The 22,408-nt window shown below is 40.5% G+C and overlaps 2 protein-coding genes across 4 annotated transcripts; both read right to left on the minus strand.

The window, feature by feature from the left end:
* Positions 1-5,106: 5,106 nt before the first annotated feature.
* On the minus strand, positions 5,107-11,517 carry ppib (peptidylprolyl isomerase B (cyclophilin B)). Its single transcript, XM_022201568.2, has 5 exons — positions 11,282-11,517; positions 9,730-9,843; positions 9,412-9,505; positions 8,832-9,016; positions 5,107-5,522 (listed from the first exon to the last, which is right to left on the minus strand). Exons 1-5 carry the CDS (start codon positions 11,414-11,416, stop codon positions 5,400-5,402), a joined length of 651 nt encoding a protein of 216 aa, XP_022057260.2. The 5' UTR covers positions 11,417-11,517; the 3' UTR covers positions 5,107-5,399.
* Positions 11,518-12,710: 1,193 nt separating this feature from the next.
* On the minus strand, positions 12,711-21,253 carry adpgk (ADP-dependent glucokinase). Of its 3 annotated transcripts, XR_007944054.1 has the most exons (9): positions 21,059-21,253; positions 18,716-18,959; positions 17,598-17,823; positions 17,426-17,488; positions 16,021-16,141; positions 15,713-15,909; positions 15,058-15,156; positions 14,278-14,921; positions 12,711-13,244 (listed from the first exon to the last, which is right to left on the minus strand). XR_007944054.1 is itself a non-coding variant. In XM_022201567.2 (8 exons), exons 2-8 carry the CDS (start codon positions 18,940-18,942, stop codon positions 14,358-14,360), a joined length of 1,494 nt encoding a protein of 497 aa, XP_022057259.1. In that variant the 5' UTR covers positions 18,943-18,959; positions 21,059-21,253; the 3' UTR covers positions 12,711-14,357. The 3 variants fall into 3 exon arrangements, 2 of the variants coding, with proteins under 2 accessions (XP_022057259.1, XP_022057257.1); XM_022201567.2 differs by having other exon boundaries at positions 12,711-14,918; XM_022201565.2 differs by having other exon boundaries at positions 12,711-14,921.
* Positions 21,254-22,408: the final 1,155 nt, after the last annotated feature.

The following is a 22,408-nucleotide window of genomic DNA, read 5'->3' on the forward strand; positions in this document are numbered from 1 at the left end:
CGTCATGGCTTTTCCAGCAAGGCCCGTAAGTGAAGAATAACACAGTTTCACTGGACAATCCCCAATCGCCACAAACAAGGCCAAACCGAACAACAGAGGGTTTAACCAAGACTACGGTTGTGCCGACTCCAGGGAATTCTTTCCATATTTTGCTTCTGGTGAGTCATTCGATGCCTGAGTGAATCTGGGCAAAACAAGGGCTGTAGGGCAGGATCTGCTTTCTGCACCTCCTCAAAAATAGCTTTTCTTGGCCAGACAGTTGACAGTCATTCATTTAAAAAAAGTATAACAAAGAACATATATCACAAAGAAAGAGAATAAATATTGTGCCTTGAGGGGCAGACGAAACCCCATTTTTATTGCATTAAATTCCTTACATTTTTAAAGCAAAAGTGGACAGTATAATTTTACATTCTAGTGGGATAATCTTTCTAAATGATACGCCACTCACGACTTTTCTACACTCCACTGTAATTACAGAACTTCATACTAAACCACATCTGAAAATACAGATGGAGTGTTGCAGTGGTAGGAAATCTTTACAGTCAGGGTGTGTACCTGCAGTACTACAGGAACATGGAAAATGTTAAACAGTCAAACCGCATATTGTGTCAGAGTCAGATGTTTGTGTATATTTATGGGACTTGTTTTTGCTTCAGCTAGCTGAGGCCGATTTAATAAAAAAAAAAAATCTATGCTGACGTTTTTTCACTTAAAAATGTGATACAAAACAACCTCTAAAAGACAAAATGGCCACAAAGACACACAAGACCGCAACAAAGAGACCAAACATTAGTACAAAGAGATGCAAAACATGCATAAAATGCAAACAGTTATCACAAAGACATACAAAACCACTGCATATATGTGTAAGATAAAAATGATGAAACAATGACCACAAAGAGACAAAATGACCACAAATATAGTGTGTTTTAATCAGCATAAAATCTACAGTTTTGAACTTTAGTAGTCATTTACCAGGACAAACCTCAGTGCTTACAGATATGAGTCAGGCTTAAGTCTGACTTAACAGCCCTGCCAATTGCTCTGTGAGTAGAAATTTATTGGTGTGATCCCAAAAGCAAATACACACCAAACAGATGCTCGTTTCATTTCCAGCTACAGACGGAAATATGGAAATAAAAATCAAAGAACGAAAACAGGTCTTTAAACAAACAGACGGGTGTAAAACTCTCAGCTCAACATCATTCCCTCACCCAGCCCTGCTCCCCTCAACATGTTTCCTGAAACTGCTTCTAAACAGGTCTACCAGGAAATAAATAACATCATGTTACACTAATATCAGTTATATGCAGGGGTGTTGTCTTCAAGAGGGAGGTCATAAATGTTTAGAGGAGGCACAGCTGATGAGGAGAGCTGTAGCTTATTGTCAATATTCTCATATTTTATAGAGAAAATTGACACTTGTAATACATTTTCAAATACGGCTTTGACAATATTCCATTTCCACCGCATGAGTATCGTGACCAAAATCATTTTTGAAAGCAGTATTATCGTGATATCTATCATTTTTTTAGAGCTTGTTTTTTGGAGGCAGGTAAAGTGTCTCACTCTCCTTCCATATGATATTGTATGGCATTAGCTGCCACATTTGCTAACTGTCCTACGGCAACTAGGAGCAACTAGTGTTAAGGTGTAATACCACCACCTACCATGTTGGAGTGTCACCAGGAAAGTTACTGGATTATTTACAATATATAATATTATCATACATTGTTAATAACATGACATAAGTATTTCATGTTTAAATATTACAATTATTGTCAATACCTGTGCATCATGACATCTATACTTCCTACTACACTCTAACAGCAAACACAAAGGCTTCTCAGGCACAGCTTCTGTACATTATTGACCTCTTTCTGCACATGCCTCTGCCACTGTCTTCATGCCGATTCAAGGTGGAACAAAACAATCTGATCTGACTCCTTCGTTATCCTGTGCCATCCGAATACCAAACACTTGAACAGTCCCTATAATTGGCTAGCAGTTATGACTCAGATAACAACAACTACACAGACAGAATGCACTGTACAGACACGACAGCGAGGCGGACCCGGACCTGTCTGCAAAGTGTTTGTTTGAACACGTTTGAAGCTCCAGAAGGGAGTGGTTTTGCCATATGATGATCAGGAAGAATCAGACAATCACAGGAAGGTGTCCGCTTTCTGTTCTGTCCTTGTTGTCCTGCTGCTGCAAGCTCTTGAGCAGCAGAATGAGATTTAAAGAAATCACACTCTTGCGCAATGTAAGGAGAACAAACAAAGCCAGCCCAGCTATTTCATGTCATGAATAGACAGAGCTGAACCACAGAAATGCACAGTTCCTCATTTTATGGCTCTAAAATCACAAGTGAAACCAGAAGCATCCAGCCTCTGTGGTGCTGTGAAGCTGGTGTCTGGTGTGAGGGAGCCCTCTGCAGGTCCCACTGACACTGGGGAGTCTGGCTAGTTCAGTGCAGCGGGCCTTTCGTAGAGGAAAGCCATCTCCAACATGAGGTTCACTAGGTTTTATTTATAGACATAAGCATGCACATAGGCGTCAGTTTAGGGGGGACGGTGGGGACGTGTCCCCCCCACTTTTTGTCAGGGGTCATTTTTGTCTCCAACACATTCAAATTCTTCACATGTAAGCCGTTGTAAACCCAGTTATTTTCAGTAGTATAGAAAATTCCGACGCTCCTGAACGCACCATCCGCACTCATTCGAGAGTTGCACAGACACGCAGCACACCTTCGTGAGGTTAAAAAAACAAAACAAAAAAAAAACGCGCAGATGCAAAATTTGCGCCTGTGCCAAGTGGAAGCTCCGACCAGAGGCGTGCAGGGGCAAAATTTCGAATTAGTATAGAATAGCTATAGTATAGCTATAGAATTTGTACTATAGCGGCCCATAGACCCCTTTAACCGCACGTACGAATAGCTCAACAGTTTAAACCTCTTCCTTTGGTGTGGTGGTTGCGAGTTCGAGTCCAGCTTGTGGCCTTTTGCCGCCGTTCTTCGACATTTTCTCAAAGTGCTGTGGTCTCCATCCCCCCCCCCACTTTTAAAAACAAACTGACGCCCTTGAGCATGCATCAATATCATGACGAATCTTACAAACGGTTATATCTGATCCCTTCTGAATGAACTTTATAGAGCTCTGTTGTAGTCTTTTTAGATACCGATGTACCTCCATCAGACTAAAACAGATAACATGACGTTTAAACTGCAAGATTAAAGGCTCAATTCATCCAAACTAACATGCACGTCTTTACTTAGTTTTAGTGGCTGATATATAGGGAGATAAAAAGGTGCTATGAGAATGGATGGTTTGGTATGAGTGACAAAATGATCTAAGCTCAAAGTTAATTGCTTTTGCTGACCTCCCACACTGTTGTCTTCATCATGATGTCCTCAGCTAAGTTCAGATGTTCACCTAATAACTAGTCTCATATGTGAGTGGGGTTTGTTGTTGCCATAGAAGATGCCATTGGATGTTGTCTGTGGTGGATGATTGATCGCTCTCCCGACAGCCTCCCTTCCTCCTGGTCAACAACCTTTGGCCTCATCTAAGTGGGTTCTGACTGGTGTTGGTAGCTGATGATGCTTCAGGTCATTTAACCTGCAGCCGCTATTAATAAGCTGTGTTTGCTTGTCATTAGTAAATATAACTGAGTGCAACTCTGGTCCTGTTGCTATCAGGCTAACAATGCATGCATAGATTAGTAATATATGGGTTATTCCAGAAGTGGAGGGCATTTTACGTCCCATGCACTGAATTTCAAACAATCCATGTACAAAATACTAAAACATGCAGTTGTGTAAATTTATTAGTCCTGAGACCAAATTTTTAAAAAATAGTAGAAAAGAATGTTTGAAAATATTTTTTAAAAATACCTAATATGTCTGTAGTTCCCCCTAAAACGACATTTTCTCTTCTCGAACCCTGATGACCAAACTGAATCTCAAATAAAACAGTTGAAATGAAACCTAAACTTCCTTTTTTGGTATTTTTTTTCATTCATGTCTCTTATAATTGTGGGAATATTTTTAATCAAATCTTAATAGTAGTTATTATACATGGAATGTGTGTCCCACAACAACCTTGTTACCATAACTTTTTTAGCTGGTAGAAGAAGAAAACAGTGAATCACATGAAACACTGGAATTAACATCATCAGTTTTCCAAAAGAATGGACAGAGCCAAGCTATGTAGTCTTTTCTATTTTTCATATTTTCACATTGTCAGCCTTGACTGAATTTCTCACTCTACCTCATGTAACCCTGTTATGTACATTACCATGATAAAACTAATTGTTCTTTCCTTTTTCCATCAGTAACTTTGTCCTCTTGGTCAGCAGTAACAGCTACGTAGTTAAATATCTAGCTTCTACTTCTGAGAAAAAAAGCTAACATTAGCATGGATTATCAACCCTGTTACTGTGATTAGAGTAGGGTTAGCAAAAAAACAAATAAAACATGGAATTAAAATGGTACCATTGATGTGTAAGCTGAGCCAAACGAGTTTGATAGTTTGTTACCCATTATTGAAGAATATGTAGCAGAAAATTGTAAAAGAGAAAGCCTATTTTTCAAAAGTTGGAAGCCCAAATGTCCTCCAATTCCGGCATCTCCCATATCTTCTCTTATGCGAAATACCATTTGTGAAAGGTTTGCCCTTTATCAGTGCACATCTGCTCCATCTGGATACAGGTAGTAGGCTGCTGAAGTATGTCTTGTGTTTTTCTCCTGCAAATGTCCAACCAGCTCATGAGGACATCCCAGCATTCGACATCTAACCAGAACAGCCACCGATTAAACCTTGCTTTGTAATTCTGTGAACTCCTTTTTATCCGTTAGTCTGCAGCGGCCCCAGTTGGGAGACAGATTTATCATCAGTATCCAAGTGGGTTTCTAGTGCAATAGTCCACCAGAGCAGCATTATCAGTTTGTAAGTAAATAGCACCCCCAGTGCTCACAAGGAGAATTGTCCTACACTGTGTAAATGGATACAAACAAGACATACTAAGTGATTTGTTTTCTGTCTTAATAGAAAAGGACAATTGCATTTCTCACAGTAAAGCATAATAAAATGTACACACCAGTTTAACAAAACTTGAAACCTTTATTTCAGATTTCTTTTTTACAAAAAAACCCAACAACGAACAGCTAAGTGCACCTTGGAATGCTCGTTGGTAAATGGACCCAGAGTGTTGACATGATTGCTCGATGTTAATGCTCTTCTGGTGCGTTAAGACGGCGGCCACAGACGCCGAATGACCCAAAGCCCCTTCTCCAGGACCACAGGGCTGTTGGTGATAAAACAAGGTGGCCTGCACAATTTCTCCCCAACACCCTCCCCCAGTCCAGCTCCCCCTCTCCCCCTCACAGCAGCGCTCTACTCCTTTGCAACTGCGAATGGCTTCTCCACCTCGATTTTGCCACAGTCGTGGATGATGACGTCTTTAAGAGGCTTGTCGCGGCTATCGGTCTTAGTGTTCTCAATCTTTGTCACCACATCCTGAAAGATAGAAAAGGAAGAGCTTAGGATGTTTCAGTAAACTTGCATTTTCCATACAGTCATCTGTATATATATATATATATATATATATATATATAAACTATTTTAAAGCATCACCGTAATTAGACTTTAATAGCTAGAGAAATATTCATTATACGCAATGGCACCATCAGCTTACACAGTTTTTATAATTATCATTGTTATCAAAATACTATGAGTACCATTACCGTTTTTAAAATTTATAACATTCGATTTGTTTCACATGGTCAAATTGAAGCCACTTTTAACTGTTATACAAGAGTCATTCCAGAATTGAGGACATTTTAAGTCCCACCAATCAAATTTCAAATAATCCATGTATAAAATACTAAAACATGCAGTTGTTGTGTAAATGTACTTGTCCTGAGACCAAATCTAAAAAAAAATTTAAAACAAAAGAATGTTACAAATATTTATAAAATATCAAATAAGTCTGGAGTTAACCCTGAAATAACATTTGATTATGATTAAATTGAATCTCAAATAAAACAGTTAAAACGAAATTTAATTCCCCTTTTTTCAGTATTGTTTTTCTCATTGGTGTCTCTTGATATTGTGGGAATATTTTTTTAATCAGCATAATATTAAAAAAAAAAAAACAATTATCCATGGAATGTGTGTCCGACAACAACCCTGTTAGCATAACCTTTTTATCTGCTAGAAAAACAAACAAACAGGAAAACACATGAAATACTGGAATTAACATTAGTTTGCAAAAAGAACAGGTAGAGCAAAGCTATGTAGCCCATTTCTCACATTTCATAACATTATCAGCCTTTATTAAATGTTTTACTCTAATTCATATTCTCAGGATAAGACAAATTCTTTTTACTTTTATTCATCAGTCAGTTTGTCCTCTTGGTAAGCAGTTATAGCTAGCTAAAGATCTAGCTTCTACTGCTGAGAAAAAGCTAACATTAGCATGGATTAGCAACCCTGTTACTGTGATCAGAGTAGGGTTAGCAACCAAAAAATACAACATGGAATAAAAATTTTATAATTAATGTGTAAGCATGAATATGCAGCAGAAAATTGGAAAAGAGAAGGCTTATTTTTGAAAAACTTTCATTTCCAAATGTCCCCAGTTCTGAATGAGCCATAAACAGTTTAATCTATATAAATGCATTAGCTTTTCTGTACAATTTTAGTCTGAGATGCAAGCAGCAACTTCAGCAGCCACAGAAATTGTAAAGTGAAAAATGATTAATTTCATCAGTATAAAGTAAAAAACTGTACCTGAGTTCCTCAAAGATTGCAATTAAGTACATGTACTTTTCACTACTGTTCAAACTGCTGCTTGTCCAATGTCAGTCCTGATGTATGCGACTGGCATGTTTCTACCTTGATTATTGAACTTTTTTTTAAACTTTTGTACAAACTACTCAATCTGTTACTGAAATGAAAGCATCATCATGTGCTTATTCATTCAGAGAAGTGACAAAGGACAGTACTAATCAGCACCTGTAAGTAAAGAAGCAGACACTACAAATGAAACGTTAGCCTGTCATGAGTTGCAGTTTTAGCTCGAGCTGTGTCTACAGGAGCTCAGGTTTTAACTGCACCTGTGGTTCAGTCTGATAACGGCTGTTCTATAGAAATTACTGTGGACATCCCCATGCAGCTAAACCTGCTGCAGACCTGGGGCCTCATTTATAAAGCTTGCGTACGCACAAAACAGGGCTAGAAAGTGGCATACGCCACTTTCTACGCAAAGGTTGTGATTTATAAAAACAAACTTGGGGTGAGAATGTGCGCACCGGTGCGCCAACTTTGATTCTTGATGCTTGCTTACGCACAAAACAGGGCGTAAATCACAAACTTTGCGTAGAAAGTGGCGTACGCTGTGTTCGTTGTGATTTCTAAAACAAACTTGGTGTGAGAATGTGCGCACCGGTGCGCCAACTTTGATGCTTGCTTAAGCACATTTTGGAGACAGAGGGAACGGCAGTGCCGGAGGGTGAAGTGGCGAATTGAAACCAGACTGATCTCAAACCTTTATTGTTATCACATATTAGACTTAAGAGACGGATAATCATAAACCCTCATTGTTGTAGATGTTCATATAGTGCGTCATTCGGCCGACGACTGTACTTGCAGAACTATGTTCATATATCAGCAGGGGCGGATTGAACATTATTTCATTCGGTCGTTTGACCGAAGGCCAGGCCAAATCTGGGGCCTGTGCGGTGATCTTTATTAAATAATTTTGTTTATTGATCACCCGGCGCCCGTATGGCTCATCGGGGAAAGCAGAAGACCCATTTGTAGGGGTGGTCTCCAACGCAGTGGCTCGGGTTTGATTCCTGCCCGCGGCACTTTTATGCAAGTCTTCTCCCCATTTCCTGTCACTCTTCACTGCAACTATCACAGTAAAAAGGTAAAAAAAGTAAAGAATTTTGTTTATTTATCCATATGTGGCCGAATGGGATGAGCGTCCAACCATCAATCAGCCCTGTACAGGCACGCAGGCACACATGCTTCACACCACAACCCCCGAGTGAAAATGAATTTGTCTATGTGAACCGAAAAAATGCACATTCAACCAGTTTACAAATTATTTGTACATCGGACATGATCATAACAAATTTAGTGGCAGGGTGGCCTGGGTCAACACATGATTCATTCATCCTGACGCACAGCAGTGAAAAGACTGCCGGCCAGCGCTGCGTGAAATGCCGTGGATCAGCAGCTTATTTATATACAGATACATTCATGATTACTTTGCATTGACCATTCATGGTAAAATGTGGGTGTGTTGTGGGCGGAATGTGAGGTGGATCCACCTGTGCAATCTTCCAGCTGGTGTCTGATTTATCAAGAAATTGCATGCAGCTGTGCTTACGCACAGTTTTATAAATCAGGGGTGAAGGGCATACGCCCTTTTCGTATTATAGGCGTACGCAAACTTTAGTATGAATCCTACGCAATGTTTTATAAATGAGGCCCCTGGTTTACCGGATATATAACTTACACAGCTCAGACAATTTTATTAATCTGAGGTGTCAATATGTGCTTGTTTGTCATTGTGACAGGACAAGAATAAAAGCTGCCTGTTGTAGAAAAAATGATACTTTCTTAGTGAATCTGAGGCAGAAACGGAGCAGGAAACTGATGTCTATTTTAGTAGCTACAATGCTGCTGGTGAAACTAAATACGACACATCTGTTTCTAGGTAACGACTGAATCCGCACTTCAGATTGGAAGGTCTTTTAAGGTAGATTTGTGATAATGGGCTGAAACATAAACACAATCCATTCACATGATACCCACCATGCCCTCCAGAACTTTTCCAAAGACAACATGTCTGCCATCCAGCCATGAAGTCATAACTGTGGTGATGAAGAACTGGGAGCCGTTGGTGTCTTTGCCGGCGTTGGCCATGCTCAGCCAGCCAGAGCCGTAGTGCTTCAGCTTGAAGTTCTCATCGGGGAAACGGTCTCCGTAGATGCTCTTGCCTTCACACAGACAACAGGAAACAGAAGTTGTAACTTTTGCACCTAGTCTGCATGTCTTTACTGCTGTCTAACATTAATCTTCACTTTAACTGAAATAGCTCTAATGAAAAACAGATTCTCTCTGTCCTTGGGTCATTAAGGCTTAAAAAAACAGAAGGAATCCGGAATTTATTACATTTATACTGACAGGAAAAAAAAGTTTAGTAGACACTACTGTCCCTGGCACCATGCTCAGTTAAACCTGTTTACATCAAAGTCTAACGTATCTCTCAATTTTTAATGCTGACGACAGAACTGATGTAATACAGAGAGTCCTGAGCAAATTCATTCCTGCAGAGAAATCTGTACAAAGCAAACATAGAACTGGAACTCCGTAGGTTTCAGGGACCGCTCACCTCCAGTACCGTCTCCTCTGGTGAAGTCTCCACCCTGGATCATGAACTGCTTGATGACTCTGTGGAATTTGCTGCCCTTATAACCAAATCCTTTCTGTTTGATCAGAAAAAACAAAGCGACATCATACACAATGCTCCAAACATCAGAAATGATATCACGTTCCAAGTATTTGACATTTAAAACCACATGAATGAATCACGAGGATTCTGTTACAGTGTAAAAATAAAGGAATGAAGTATTTAAAAGGACAGAGAGTCCCAATTCAAACACAGTGGATACAAACTGCAAAACAAACAAAGAGGCTCAGTATTTCTCACCTCTCCTGTTGCAAGAGCCACAAAGTTATCGACCGTTTTGGGGACGGTCTTGCCGAACACCCCGATGACAACCCTTCCAACATCCTCGTCTCCAATTCTAATGTCGAAGAACACCTACAAAACAAGTCAGGTTATAAAGTTATTACACACCAGTGCTTCTCACAATGAATCACAAATTCTCACGTTTTGAGATTTTAAGCTAGAATGGATCGGTTGGCATCATTTTTTAAATGTATAGTTTAAGATTCCCTTGAATTTGTCTACAGCCACTTCAATGCGATCCATGTGAACCGTTTGAAAGCCAGCAGCAGGTTTGAAAGGCATGTTACCTTCAAAAAAAGCCAAAATTACACTAGAATTATCAGATTCTGACCTTCAAATTTAAAATTGCCAATAACAAACCATTGGCTCTAACCACATTCTATAAAACAACAGCTTTAAAAAAAAAAATCAGTTCTCCTGGATTCTATAATGAAGCCAGCTCAGCCTTGTGATAGAAAAAAATCTTAAGTGAATGTCGGTGTGCACAGAGCTGATAATGAAACCAATAAAAATGCAAGTAGAAAAATATCTACAGCAAGTAAAGATATCATTAAAGCCTGTGGACACTTGAAAAATGTTGTACATGTTGATTCCAGTTGAGTCTACTTGATGATTGTAAGCATTCTGTGTGTGTCACATTGCACAGAGGACATGTCTGAGTTCTGTCTAGTTCTAGTCACAGAGGTGCAGGACTTTAAACTGCAGTAAAAATGAGCCTACAGTGAGTTAAAACGTAAAGCAGAAACTGCTCGAGGTTCAGAGGTTTAAAAAGATCCTCATCTTGTGCCAACTTTAACCGTCACTGAGCTCATGTACATGTGTGTTAAAATTGTAGGACAAAGGATACATGGAAGGTGTCTAAAACAAGGTTTTAGGTACGACAGTTCTGATAGACACGCATTTATCTTCAGGTTTTACAGTCAGTAGTCCCTTCCTGTCTTAGCTGAGGCCCAGAGCAGAGCTTCCTGTAGCTGTGGACGTGGACAAACGGACACAACAGGGCCAGACTAAACATCTGGGCCTCAATGAGCTGCAGCTTAGTGGCCTGTGTTCGACACAGCATGGCTTATCGACTCTTTAATCCTGCAATGCTAGCTAAAGCTCAAAGGTAGCAATAGAAAATTATTGCATGTGAAGTTCAGGCCCAAGCAGCGACCATGACAGCTAGCTGCACCGACATTAACCTGGCTGGAAACAAAGACACGTCCAGTTGTTCAGTCGGCCCTGGCGTGATGGCATGCTTCATGGTAATAAACGTTTTCTGCCACTGTAACGACCAATGCTAGCTACAGTATCAGACATTAGCAGTCTACTAAGTACTGTTAGCTCATCAGAGCAGACAAGCCCACAGGTCCAGGCTTTAACAGAAGGATGAAGGCCAACTTGTGTGTGACGTGGCTTTTTACAAGCTGCCGCTACTAGTTAGCATTACCACTCTGCAGTGAGGAAGAACTTTGATTTTTTTTTCTGCATGATCCACTAGCGAGCTAGCTCGCCAGCTAACACCCACCTTCGCCGTCACTTTGGGGCCTTTCTTCTTCTCGTCAGCGGATGAGCCATTTGGGAAACCGAGAAAAATCAGCGATCCCACAATGATCGTAACGGCTACAAGGAACTTCATCTTTCTCTCGCACAGCCTCACCATGAACAGTCCGAAGACGGCCTGTTAGTCGTGCTAGCTTTATATGAGCCGCCGGATAGAACGTTGTCCGGGGTGGAGACTGCAGCTGCGGCCGCTCCGGGCTGCGCCGCCAACACCACATAGGGGCGGGGCTTCGAGACGCACGGTGATCTGATTGGAGCACGTACCGGAACGTTTCAACCAATCAGAGCCAGACGCGTAACTAAGTTTTGTCAGAGATCCAGCATCCCTCAGCGTGTAAAACACCAAGACAGAGATCCTGTACACAGACAGCTTTGGAAATAATCCTTAGAACATCTGTTGGTTTAGTTGCAGAGCCTGCACAGCAGGCCTTGAAGTTGAATTTCATCACTGTGGTTCTAAAAAAGAAAAACTTTATTTATATAGCAACTTAAGAACAGCAATCACAAGGTGCTTTGACAGTCACAACATGCAAATACAGACACAATCAAGCAGGACATAAAAGGACAAGACAGAGCAGTCAGTTAAAAATAAATAGTAAAAATGATACCAAGTTTCCCTGTGCATGCATGGGTTTTCTCCGGGCACTCCGGCTTCTTCCCACAGTCCAAAAATATGCTGAGGTTAATTGAGTACTCTAAATTGCCCGTAGGTGTGAATGTGAGTGTGATTGTTTGTCTGTATATGTAGCCCTGTGACAGACTGGCGACCTGTCCAGGGTGTCCCCTGCCTTCGCTCGAGTCAGCTGGGATAGGCTCCAGCACCCCCCACGACCCTAGTGAGGATAAAGCGGTGTATAGAGAATGGAAAATGGACTCTGGCTTCCTCCCACAGTCCAAAAACAAGCTGAGGTTAACTGATAATACTAAATTGTCCGTAGGTGTGAATGTGAGTGTGATTGTCTGTCTCTATATGTAACCCTGTGATAGACTGTTGACCTGTCCAGGTTGTCCCCAGTGAGGATTAAGGGATGTATAGATAATGGATGGATTAAACACTCTCCTTCTGATCCATGAAGTTGGACCCTTGAAATTCCTTTTTAAATCTATTTTGGACCAAACAAGTGCAGACTTTTCAAGATATTATCTTTCCTATTACCACTTACCGTTTTAAGTCGAATTATTTTACGATTAATCTATTGAGTATCTTCCAATTAAATTTTTTGACTAAATTGTCAGAGAATGGCAACACAAACTTTACTATTTATTAGAGCACATAATAAATCAATTTTAACTTTTTCTCCATGTAATATTCTGTCTAATGACTACTTATTCAATTCGGCACTCAGTTCTTTCAACAACACACAAGCAAAATAAATGCAACACCACCAATCGAGTCATATACAACTCTCCATACACATTTTAATGACAAGCTACAAGTAAATGGAACTTTTCGACAGTTACAAATGTTAAAAACATGAGACACAAACTATGAAATGAGTAAGGCTGCACAGATTGTACTTGCTAAAAACAGAAGGGGGTCCCAAGTTAAGGTTACATTCACCTTTAAAGGCACACCTGCCACTTGGACTAGTGCAAAGAATCAATTCTGCTAAACAAAAAGTCATTTTGTTGTGTTTGCATTAAGACTCCATTATTATTGCATGCCTTAAGCGGCCATTTGAGGTATACAAACACATTGTTCTGACAGTCACAAACTGTATGTCTAACATGATGCAGGAGTGTCAAATAAGTTCACAGGTAACAACAGCAAACAACCAATGAAGAAGCATTATTTACTTACACACTAGAGTTGGAATCAGGGAGCTTTTCTTGCAGTTTGTTACGCGGCCCAGCTTTCAGGATTTTCCAGCCAATCACATTACATAATTACACCTTTTAAGACAGGTTGAGCTGAAGCCACGAAGAAGCTGTACAAACAAAACAGGAGAAAAACAAGTACATTAACCCTGACAACACCTATAAGCCTAGTAGACATTATAATTTACCTTTAACTTCCTTTATTTCTAACAGAATCTTCATGTTTAATTAGCTGGCGTTCGATTGTAAACTGAGCTTTACTGCATAAAGAAGGAGGACCCGCTTTAAAACCATATTTAAAGTAGCCATTTATAAGTGTAACATTTTAATATTTGATTAAAAAATAATAAAAACGCTGCTATGGAGTTTACAAACATAAAACATCTTTATAGTGGAAGTGTTTCGGTCAAAAACTGAGAAAACCAAAAAGTTATCACAGTCTAGTATGCTCATCCTCTCAGGACAAATAAGAAAAATCTCAAGTATATCTAGATAACACTTATTACATGTAAATAGGTCAGACACCGAGAAATATCTGATGACCATAATAGAATGGTCTTTCAAGTGTTCTAGTCATGAGTTAATGTGAATACACCAAAAGTTGAAAAAACAAACAATGAACATCAAGATTACCAGCTAGATTCTACCATTTAGTCAGATGCTCATCACATTCCAGTTTCTACTGTGTGTGTGAGTCAGCAGGTAACTGGTGTGAGGCTTCATTTTTGTTTGGCTCTCAAATATGAATAAACTACTTAATAATATTTTTTTCATGTATATTCCCAAGGCACAGCATACTGAAGATATGCAGGTCAAAGTAAATTAGCTGAGCCAACAAAACTCTTTGGAGTTTGTGAAGATGGCTTTGAGCTGTGCCCAGTGCATAGAGTCCAGCCGCTGCTCAGCTCGGTCAGATCCAGCTCTGTAAAGTTCTGCCCCAGTTTCTGTCTGCTGGAGCATAAAGGAGGAACACCAGAGGAGACCGGAGCAGGGCTGGAGGAGTCATCAGGCAGGAGTTAAAACTGTCACCGTCGATCACTTTCCTAAACTCAGTGGAGCTTTGGGAAGGAAGATTCAGAACCTGAATCAGGACACGGAGGATGATCTGCATCAGAAACCATGACTCCAGTCCAACTACCTCACCTGCAGGTAAGACTGAGGTCTTTTCAGCTCTTCCCATCAACTATTTCCAGGAAAATCGGAGTGTCAAATGGAAGCAAACCTCAGAAGGGCTGCTGGGTCTTCAACTCTGAGTACACTAGTCCCTCTGCTGAGATGGCGTCCCCCAGCCCTACTGTCCGAAGCGGTCGTTTGCAGACCAGCACTGGTGTGAAGTGGAAGGTAACGTTTCCACGACGCCACACAGTAACAGGCTCCGCTGGGTTCAGGGACAGATGCTCCCGTGGCTCACTGTGAGAGCTGTGAAACTCCAGCGGGGCTTTCAGCTCCACTTTGCTAATGTCGACCGTCTGGAGGCCACAAGCCTGACTGCTGGCCACCCGGGCTCCGGCCATCACCGCTGCTGCTTGGTTCCCCCAGTATCCATCCACCGTAGCCAGGATGTGGTAGGCCAACGTGTGAAAGTGAATGCGAGTGAGATCCGCTTCTGATGAGGGGTCGCTGCGGCCGTGCTGCTCCAGGACCCAGAGGAGGATGTCGCTAACCCGATCCACGTCTGGGATGCCCTTCCAGGCAGCCATCTCTGCATGAGGCCCTTCACCGGCCTGAGAGAGGAAGAGCAGCTCCTGCTCGTTCAGCCCAATGGAACTGACAATAGGCATAAACTGCTAACAGGAAACAGAAAAAAAGACTTTAATTAAATATACAGAATACCTTAGGGATCTGTGGAATTTGAGCACATCAATCCTTTGTCTGTGTAAGAATTCATCCAGACTCTGTGACATTACTGATTTCCACATGTACCTCCTGCATGATGCTGTTCATGTAGTCTTTGTCCGTCATGCTTGCCAGCTCCAGGTGGATGGGAATGTCTTTACGGATGTCAGATATGGCTAACACCGCCTGCAAATGGGAAACAAGTATTTTAAAATGATGCAACCCATATAATCTGAGTTTTTGGATGCATCCATACACACAAATAGAGAGTACTAATAATAAAACGTGTCTGATGAATAATTCATACAACCTACGTTTTAGCTTTTATTCATAAAAGTTGTTAAACTCCCATGTCACGCAGCATTATACTGGATGGAAGTGAATAGTCTAAACTTTCTAAAAGTAAAATCACATATGTATAAAAGCAGACAGATTTCAAAAAGAACAACACCTGAGTTTTTATGTGTTTTGCACTCAAATGCATGCAGCACATTCTGCATTATGGCCAACCATCTAATAAACCGTATTTTTAAATGAATGGCTGTTATCATTTATTTTCACTTTAAATTACCCAAAAAAAGGCCAATCCACCACAAGCACTTTTCACTGCATTACTATCCATCAGACTTCAAAAAAAGTTGAAAATATTTGCACAATTTCTGTGATTTAGGGAGGATACACTTCTTTACTGATTACCACCAGTAATTGGAGAAACTGTTCAGGACCGCTTTAGTCCACCGACCTCTTTCAGCCTCTCCTCCCACAGCTCTTTGCCCTGACCCTCCATCATGTGGAGCCCCGACAAGACGACCAGCTCCGGCTGGAACTCCTCCAGACTCGCAACAAAAGTCTCCAGTGAGCTCATCTCCCCATTGGACACGTCGTGGGAGAAGATGAAGCGGTTGGCTTGAGGTGCCTGAGTTGAACCCCACTGTTCACCTGAAGGCAGAGAAGAGGACCGAATGCAACAGTTGCATGACTCACTGTGACTGATGTCTTAGTAGAAATCTTCAGGATGCTTTCAAAGCTGCAGCTTCTTCTTCCCTTTACCTGCTTTGTACTCCAGGATGAGGTGAAATTCGTCAATTTCCTGGAGAGACTCTGGGGGAACAACTATCTGCTCATCCAACATCTCATGAAGTTTAGGACCAACTGGCCCACATAACAAAACCTGTGGTTTAAAAACAGATTCAATCACAAACACTTCATCCTCATACTGGTACATCTGTCTTGTAATGATGCTCTGCAGTTCATCATTCATGCAGCGCAATTACATGTCTGGCAACAATTTGCAATATAACAGTGGATCTAAGACAAGAGTGTGCTTCAGTCATCTGAACCCAAACCATGTTCTGGATGTCTGCTGCTCCTGTCACAATTTGAACCACAGTGGCCCCATTTTTCACTGCAATATTAAATCCTGCACCTCGATGGGATCAGCACAACCATGACCAGTAGCAGAGAGGACTCCAAAAGTCTTTTGTGCTGTACGACAAAGTTATGCCATAAATCATGAAAGTTGAATTTCTTTGATTTTTCTCCAAGTGGTTGCAGGTGTGATACTCACTGCAAGAAAAAAAAGTGTATCTAATTTGCTGTCATTATTGTCTCCTATCTGCACTTTGTAAACACAGCCTACAGTTCAGCCCAGTTTACTTGAAAAGTCTCTGCAATTTTGTCATGATTTTTGGTTGTAGTTGAGTCACTCATGTCTTCTTAGAGGAGCACAGAATTTTATTACATTTTTTTTGTTTTACAGAATCTGCTTGTGCAAACAGTGGATTTTGGCAAATGTTTAAATTGGTGATGAAAATACAGATTTTAAGTTTAGTTCTAGTGATGTTTCCTCTCTGAATGCAAAGGCACATATAAAGATCTTTGGAAAGTTCTAAATGTGTTGATTATTTGTGTAATTTCGGTTATTTTGTAAAGACAAAATGCATTTCAAACCAACCAGTAGGTTTGGGGTTCAGAAGGTTAGGAGATATCATATTTTTTTTCTATTCAGAATTCTGAATTACACTGTAATAATGTGCTAACAGGGTTTCCCAAGGGCATACACTACCGTTCAAAAGTTTGGGGTCATCCACACAATTTCATGCTTTCCATGAAAACTCACACTTTTATTCATGTGCTAACATAATTGCACAGGACTAGCTTACACAATGTAGCATTAGAACACAGGAGTGATGGTTGCTGGAAATGTTCCTCTGTACCCCTATGGAGATATTCCATTAAAAATCAGCTGTTTCCAGCTAGAATAGTCACTTAACACAATAACGATGTCTACACTGTATTTCTCATTATTTTAATGTTGTCTTCATTTTCTTTCAAAAATACGGACATTTCTAAGTGACCCCAAATCTTTGAACGGTCATGTATTTACTATATATAAATGTATTCTCTTGAAATCTTGTGTCAGATTGAGGACAGAAACATAAACATGCTAGTGTACCATCAGATCAGGGTAGGTGGCAAGCTTCTGACCAATGAGAGCAGCATTTCCTCCCACATACAGCTAGAAGAAGACAAAAGTAAAGTTTACTCCAAGGAAGATCATTTGAAAACTGAATGAATAAAACAAGACATTGTCCTCTGTGGAAACCTAAAGAGTGAAACAGCCTTGCCTTTGCACCGGGGTACTCTGCTGCTGCACGTGCAATCCTCTGAAAGGCCTCCTTGTCGCTGAAGAAACGCTCGGCAGCTGCTCCCCGCCCCATGTAATGGATGAAGGCCTCCTTCAAGTCCTCTTTGGAGTGCAAAACTTCGTGATCCAGGCCGGTCCCAGGATCCACAGCCAGAGCCTGCAGTAGGCCGACTCCAGAGACAACCACGTCGACGCAGGCATTCACCCTTAAAAAGGAGAGACATGCAGAGTACCAGTTGTTTGTCAATTAATAAATTCATTATCAATTTGTACTGGCAAAAACTATGAACACACCTGAGCGTTGATAATTTATTTTTGCTGGTAGAAAGTCAGACCAAACTGTCAAAACTGAAGATGTGAGTTAAAAAGCCTGGACTCAAACTAGTGTGGCGCCACTATTCTTATCAAATAAACTCATTGCTGGAAGAATGTTGCTTTAAAAGCACAATAAAAACACAATTTTAAAATCCTTATTCCTGCATTAAATGTTCTTTTACCGTTTGGTAAATTCCTCAACTTGTTTTCCTCCATGTAAACTTTTAAACTTCTTCTGACTTATTCATGGGGAACCTGGGAACATGCACCTACATTTATTTATTCAAATGTGACACGCAGAGACAAGCAAACCCTCGCAGCAAAGAAAAGGCTAAACTAAGAGGTTACTTCCTCCTTCTCTTGTAATATGCTTCACCCACATATCCAGTTTTCTATTTCAGTGAAACTTCAGATGCACTATTGAAGCTTTTCCCTTCATTTCTCCTTTCTGTGTTGAGTCCATCCCTCAAGTGGGCCGTCCTTGAGGTCCAGCCAATCCTTCTCTGCCACCTGAAACTCTGAATCATTCAACAGCGGGCTAAAGGCTGTCATACAGTGTAATTCACTAGAGCCCCTCTTTCTTGGAGTGTCTAAGCTGTGGCTGACCAATGATCACTTCTCCACAGTAGCAGAGCTGACTTAAACCTGCCAACATGTGCACAATACACAGGAGAGCTGCAGGAGAACAGATGCAGCAATATCTGGTCCTGGTGACAGTAGTAGGACAAAAAAATATACATGCATCCATTTCTAGACAGAAATAACAGTTCAACTCAAACTCACCCCACTGCCACTTTGCTCCACTGCCGGGTTGGTAAAGATATCAGAGCCTCCCAGGCAGCAGAGATCACCTGCTCCAGGCTGTCCTGACTGTTCAGACTCTCTGATGATGTCTGGAAGTTTGGCAGACTGACATACTGCAGAATCTGGGCTGGCAGATCCGGGCTGCCATGGTAGAAATAGCCAACAGCTAACGCCAGCAGGGCCGCTACTGAAGCCTTCCTCCACATGATGCTCCCACACACTCCTGTAACAAAGAAAGTCAGTCAGTCCTCTGTCTCATATCAAGCATTTACATTCAGAACTGATCGACTCCAGTAGTGGCTGGTATCTTAAAAGCGTAATATTACTTAAAGAGTTTAAATATGTTATTGTTGGGATCAGCTTTGACAAACACAGTGTTATATTCCTGTAAGCTGTTGCTCATGCAAAGGTCACTGCTACGTCAGTGTTCCTCACAGCTTCTTGCAGAGATCACAATGACAGAGAGAGCCACGGTACACATGTGATATTTGCAAAAACATGCAACATTAGACAGTGCACCAAGTGATGTATAACGCACAATAATGCATTGGTATCAAGGTCTCATAAAATGTCACTTTGTGTTAAGATTTGACCAATATGTTGGTTGTCACGGCCCAAAATGATGGCGATGATTATTAATTTACGAGACCAATGTTTGTAGCAGATTCACAGGAAAAATAGAACTTATATATATATATATATATGTATATGTGTGTGTGTGTGTGTGTTTCTCTCATATGTTTATTTAAAGGAGAGCTGTTTGCCTTGTATCCTTTAACCAACAGCACAATTAGTGGGATGTTGTTTGACACCACTATGTGGGAATTACAGTTAGAGGCAGCTGCATCGAAGTCAAAGCCATTTTAAATCACTTTTTTCTTGAATTGATTCGATAAAATAACGATAGTGACATTCAGAAAATGCTGATTTTTAGGTCTAACTATCAGTTATGCTGATAGACATTAGAGCCTGATCAGTTCTGTCTCCACCTGTGGGATAATTTATTATTAGAATTGAAGTTAATAATTAATGAAGTTGGTGCATTTCTTTCACCCCGATTACATTTATTGCCAATGAGTCTCAATAATCTGATCTATTCCAGACTTTGTGTTGAACACAGCAAAGTTTTCTGTTTATCTATTAATGCAACAGCATACAGTTCACACTTTTGCCCAGAAATGTTTCAGAGTTGGACCTAGTGAGATTGCTGTTGCAGCTTTTAAAGAGAAGTGAGCAGGGTGCTCACTCAGACATTCAGATTATGTGTGTCTCTCAAAGAGGCTTAATGTACATTAATGCAAGGTCATCTTAAAAAAATCCACCATATTCAATATTGACTGCCACAAAAGCATGATGGCAAAATCTCATACAGTATCATGCTGTATAACTTTATTTCGTTCACCCCTTGATGATGATATTAAATTAGATAAAATTGGTGAAGAAACTTTAAATGTATTAATAGATTCGTGAAAAAGAAATCAGCAGCTATTTAAATCGGTGTTTTCAAAGTGACTTTTTAAGCCATATTGCCACAAATCCTTCATCCTAGCCTAACTGGTTTGACAGTTTTTCTTTTTAATGTGACAGTAAACAGAATATCTAGTAAATACCTTAATATCTATAAGTTTTAAAGTCTTGGTCAGATGAAGAAGATTTTGAATCAAACTTATTGTAAAATTGTGATGGTGACTTTTTCCTCACATTTTATAGAGCTCATTAATTGGGAAAATAAGAACTTTATACAGTCACCTGAGATAAATAATATCATTTTTTAAAAGAAGGAGACCAGATTCCCCTTGTTACCTTGCTGTGATATTAGGTCAACAGTAGAGCTGTCAGGAATCAACGCCCCTTTCTGATAATCTCACTGTAGATCTGGATTCACTTTGTCTTGCATTCAGTTGATAAAGTCGACATTAACTCCAGAGTGTCAGTGCAGGTTCAAAACTTAGTCTGGGTGTTTCCTAATATTAGCATGGAGTGCTGTGATAACCACAGAGAGGACTGAGTGCACTGCCTTTTAAGCTGCAGCTATGGCATGTACATTATAGAACAGTATAGGGGGGTTAAGTTACTGCTAACGTGGACACACTGAATCTGCTAGCTAACACGCTAACACCAGCACATTGGATGAATATCTTTGGCTACAGTTTATCAAAGCTAATCTGACAGTAGCAAGTAGCTTTAGCCAGCCCGGCTTAGCAAGCAATCTAATTTCGAGACGAGCCTGTACAGATGAACACTCCGTGTACAGTTCACTGCTCCGCTTCTGTTCCCAGCGAAGTTGCTAAAGCTTCATAGTTAATTGTTAGCGGCACGTACCGGCGATATGAGGACTCCTGGTAGTTATTCAGGAAGAGGGTCCTATCTGCTGGGAGTCACTGAGAGAGCATTGAGTCCGCCGGCGGACGGAGAGCTAGCTGGAGAAGTGAGTCGGTACAAGTCATTGAAGGAGCAATGATTGGGAAAGACAGCAGCAGACCGACCCAAGCACGGGCTTCCGTCTACCGCCCGGCGCATGCGCAGTTACAGGATGCATGTTGCATTCACGGACTGTCCGTAGAAACCGCAGAGCGTTCACCTTCAGTCATTACTGCAAGGTGGTTAGTAGATAATTGATTAAATGAACTGCTTCTTATTCCATTTATTTTTTTTTAACATAAAGTAGTTTAAGAGCCTCTCCGATTATAGTTCCCGTCCTGACCGCCAGATACAGTCGGTTTTAAGAGCTTTTGTTAGATCATAATAGCATTGTCCATCTTTAAATAGCACTGAAATCATTTTACTGAAGGGAAAAATCCAAAGATGTGGTTTTGAGATGTGTTGGTTTTGACTATACAAAAAAGCATCTCTATGCCTTTCCTTTACTGAGACCATGAGAGTCACACTGAGGATTATGAGTCTGAACAACAAATAACCAGCTTTTTCTGGTTAAATGTGAAAGTGCCGGAGTAGAATTTATGGGGTTAGAAGCCCCTCATGGGCATCAATGATTTTCAATACTCAGACCTAGATTTCTGATAAATTATGTACACTATCATCTACTACAGTGAAATAATAGCTAACCTGCAGTAAAAAATGTATTGTTATCTGTATAAAAGGATAACTCACTGCAGATTTAGCAATAATAATAATGAACTTTCCATTAGTTACCAATGTAGCTAAGTTTATAATTATGGTAGTTTTAGCATTATTTTTGCATCAACAATTGAAATATCAATGACAACAAAGTTAAAGCTGCCATTTTTAAAATGTAAAAACTATGGCTTTAGCATCTCTTCAAATTACAGACCAGATTAAAATGAGGGCCCTTTACTCCCTTGTAAAAAAAAAATACGGACCTGTATCATTTTTATCGTTGCCACTTTGGTTCAGCAGAACAGTCACAGCTGTAACTGACATTAAAAATGATTGGATTCTGCTGACCTGAGTAGCTACTAGGAGAAAAAATGTGTTTCACTTCTGTTTTTCCTGTCATACAAACTGGGGCTACTGGTTTGGGCATGGCCACTGTCAGAGTTATTATGAATACCTGTGGTTACTCAGTAATGAGAAATAAAAATGGCTGCTCTTCAGTGCATCCAGAGGGAGTGCCAAGGGGTGGTCATGGCCCCCACCTAAAATCTGCCCACCCCACATAACCAGTAGTGAAATCTGTTAGATATCCACACA

Source organism: Acanthochromis polyacanthus, chromosome 8 (genome assembly GCF_021347895.1).
Source record: "Acanthochromis polyacanthus isolate Apoly-LR-REF ecotype Palm Island chromosome 8, KAUST_Apoly_ChrSc, whole genome shotgun sequence".
In the NCBI taxonomy this organism is placed as follows: Eukaryota; Metazoa; Chordata; class Actinopteri; family Pomacentridae; genus Acanthochromis; species Acanthochromis polyacanthus.

Excerpts from the sequence above, each read along its gene's own strand:
- ppib (XM_022201568.2), bottom strand. The coding sequence starts at position 11,416 with ATGGTGAGGCTGTGCGAGAGAAAGATGAAGTTCCTTGTAGCCGTTACG. Across the intron at positions 9,017-9,411 it reads CAGAGGAGACGGTACTGGAG|GCAAGAGCATCTACGGAGAC; the intron begins GTGAGCGGTCCC and ends GTCTGTGTGAAG. Across the intron at positions 5,523-8,831 it reads GAAAAGTTCTGGAGGGCATG|GATGTGGTGACAAAGATTGA; the intron begins GTGGGTATCATG and ends TCTATCTTTCAG.
- adpgk (XM_022201565.2), bottom strand. The coding sequence starts at position 18,942 with ATGTGGAGGAAGGCTTCAGTAGCGGCCCTGCTGGCGTTAGCTGTTGGC. Across the intron at positions 17,824-18,715 it reads TGGAGCAAAGTGGCAGTGGG|GGTGAATGCCTGCGTCGACG; the intron begins GTGAGTTTGAGT and ends CTCCTTTTTAAG. Across the intron at positions 14,922-15,057 it reads TGAACAGCATCATGCAGGAG|CAGTTTATGCCTATTGTCAG; the intron begins GTACATGTGGAA and ends GTTTCCTGTTAG.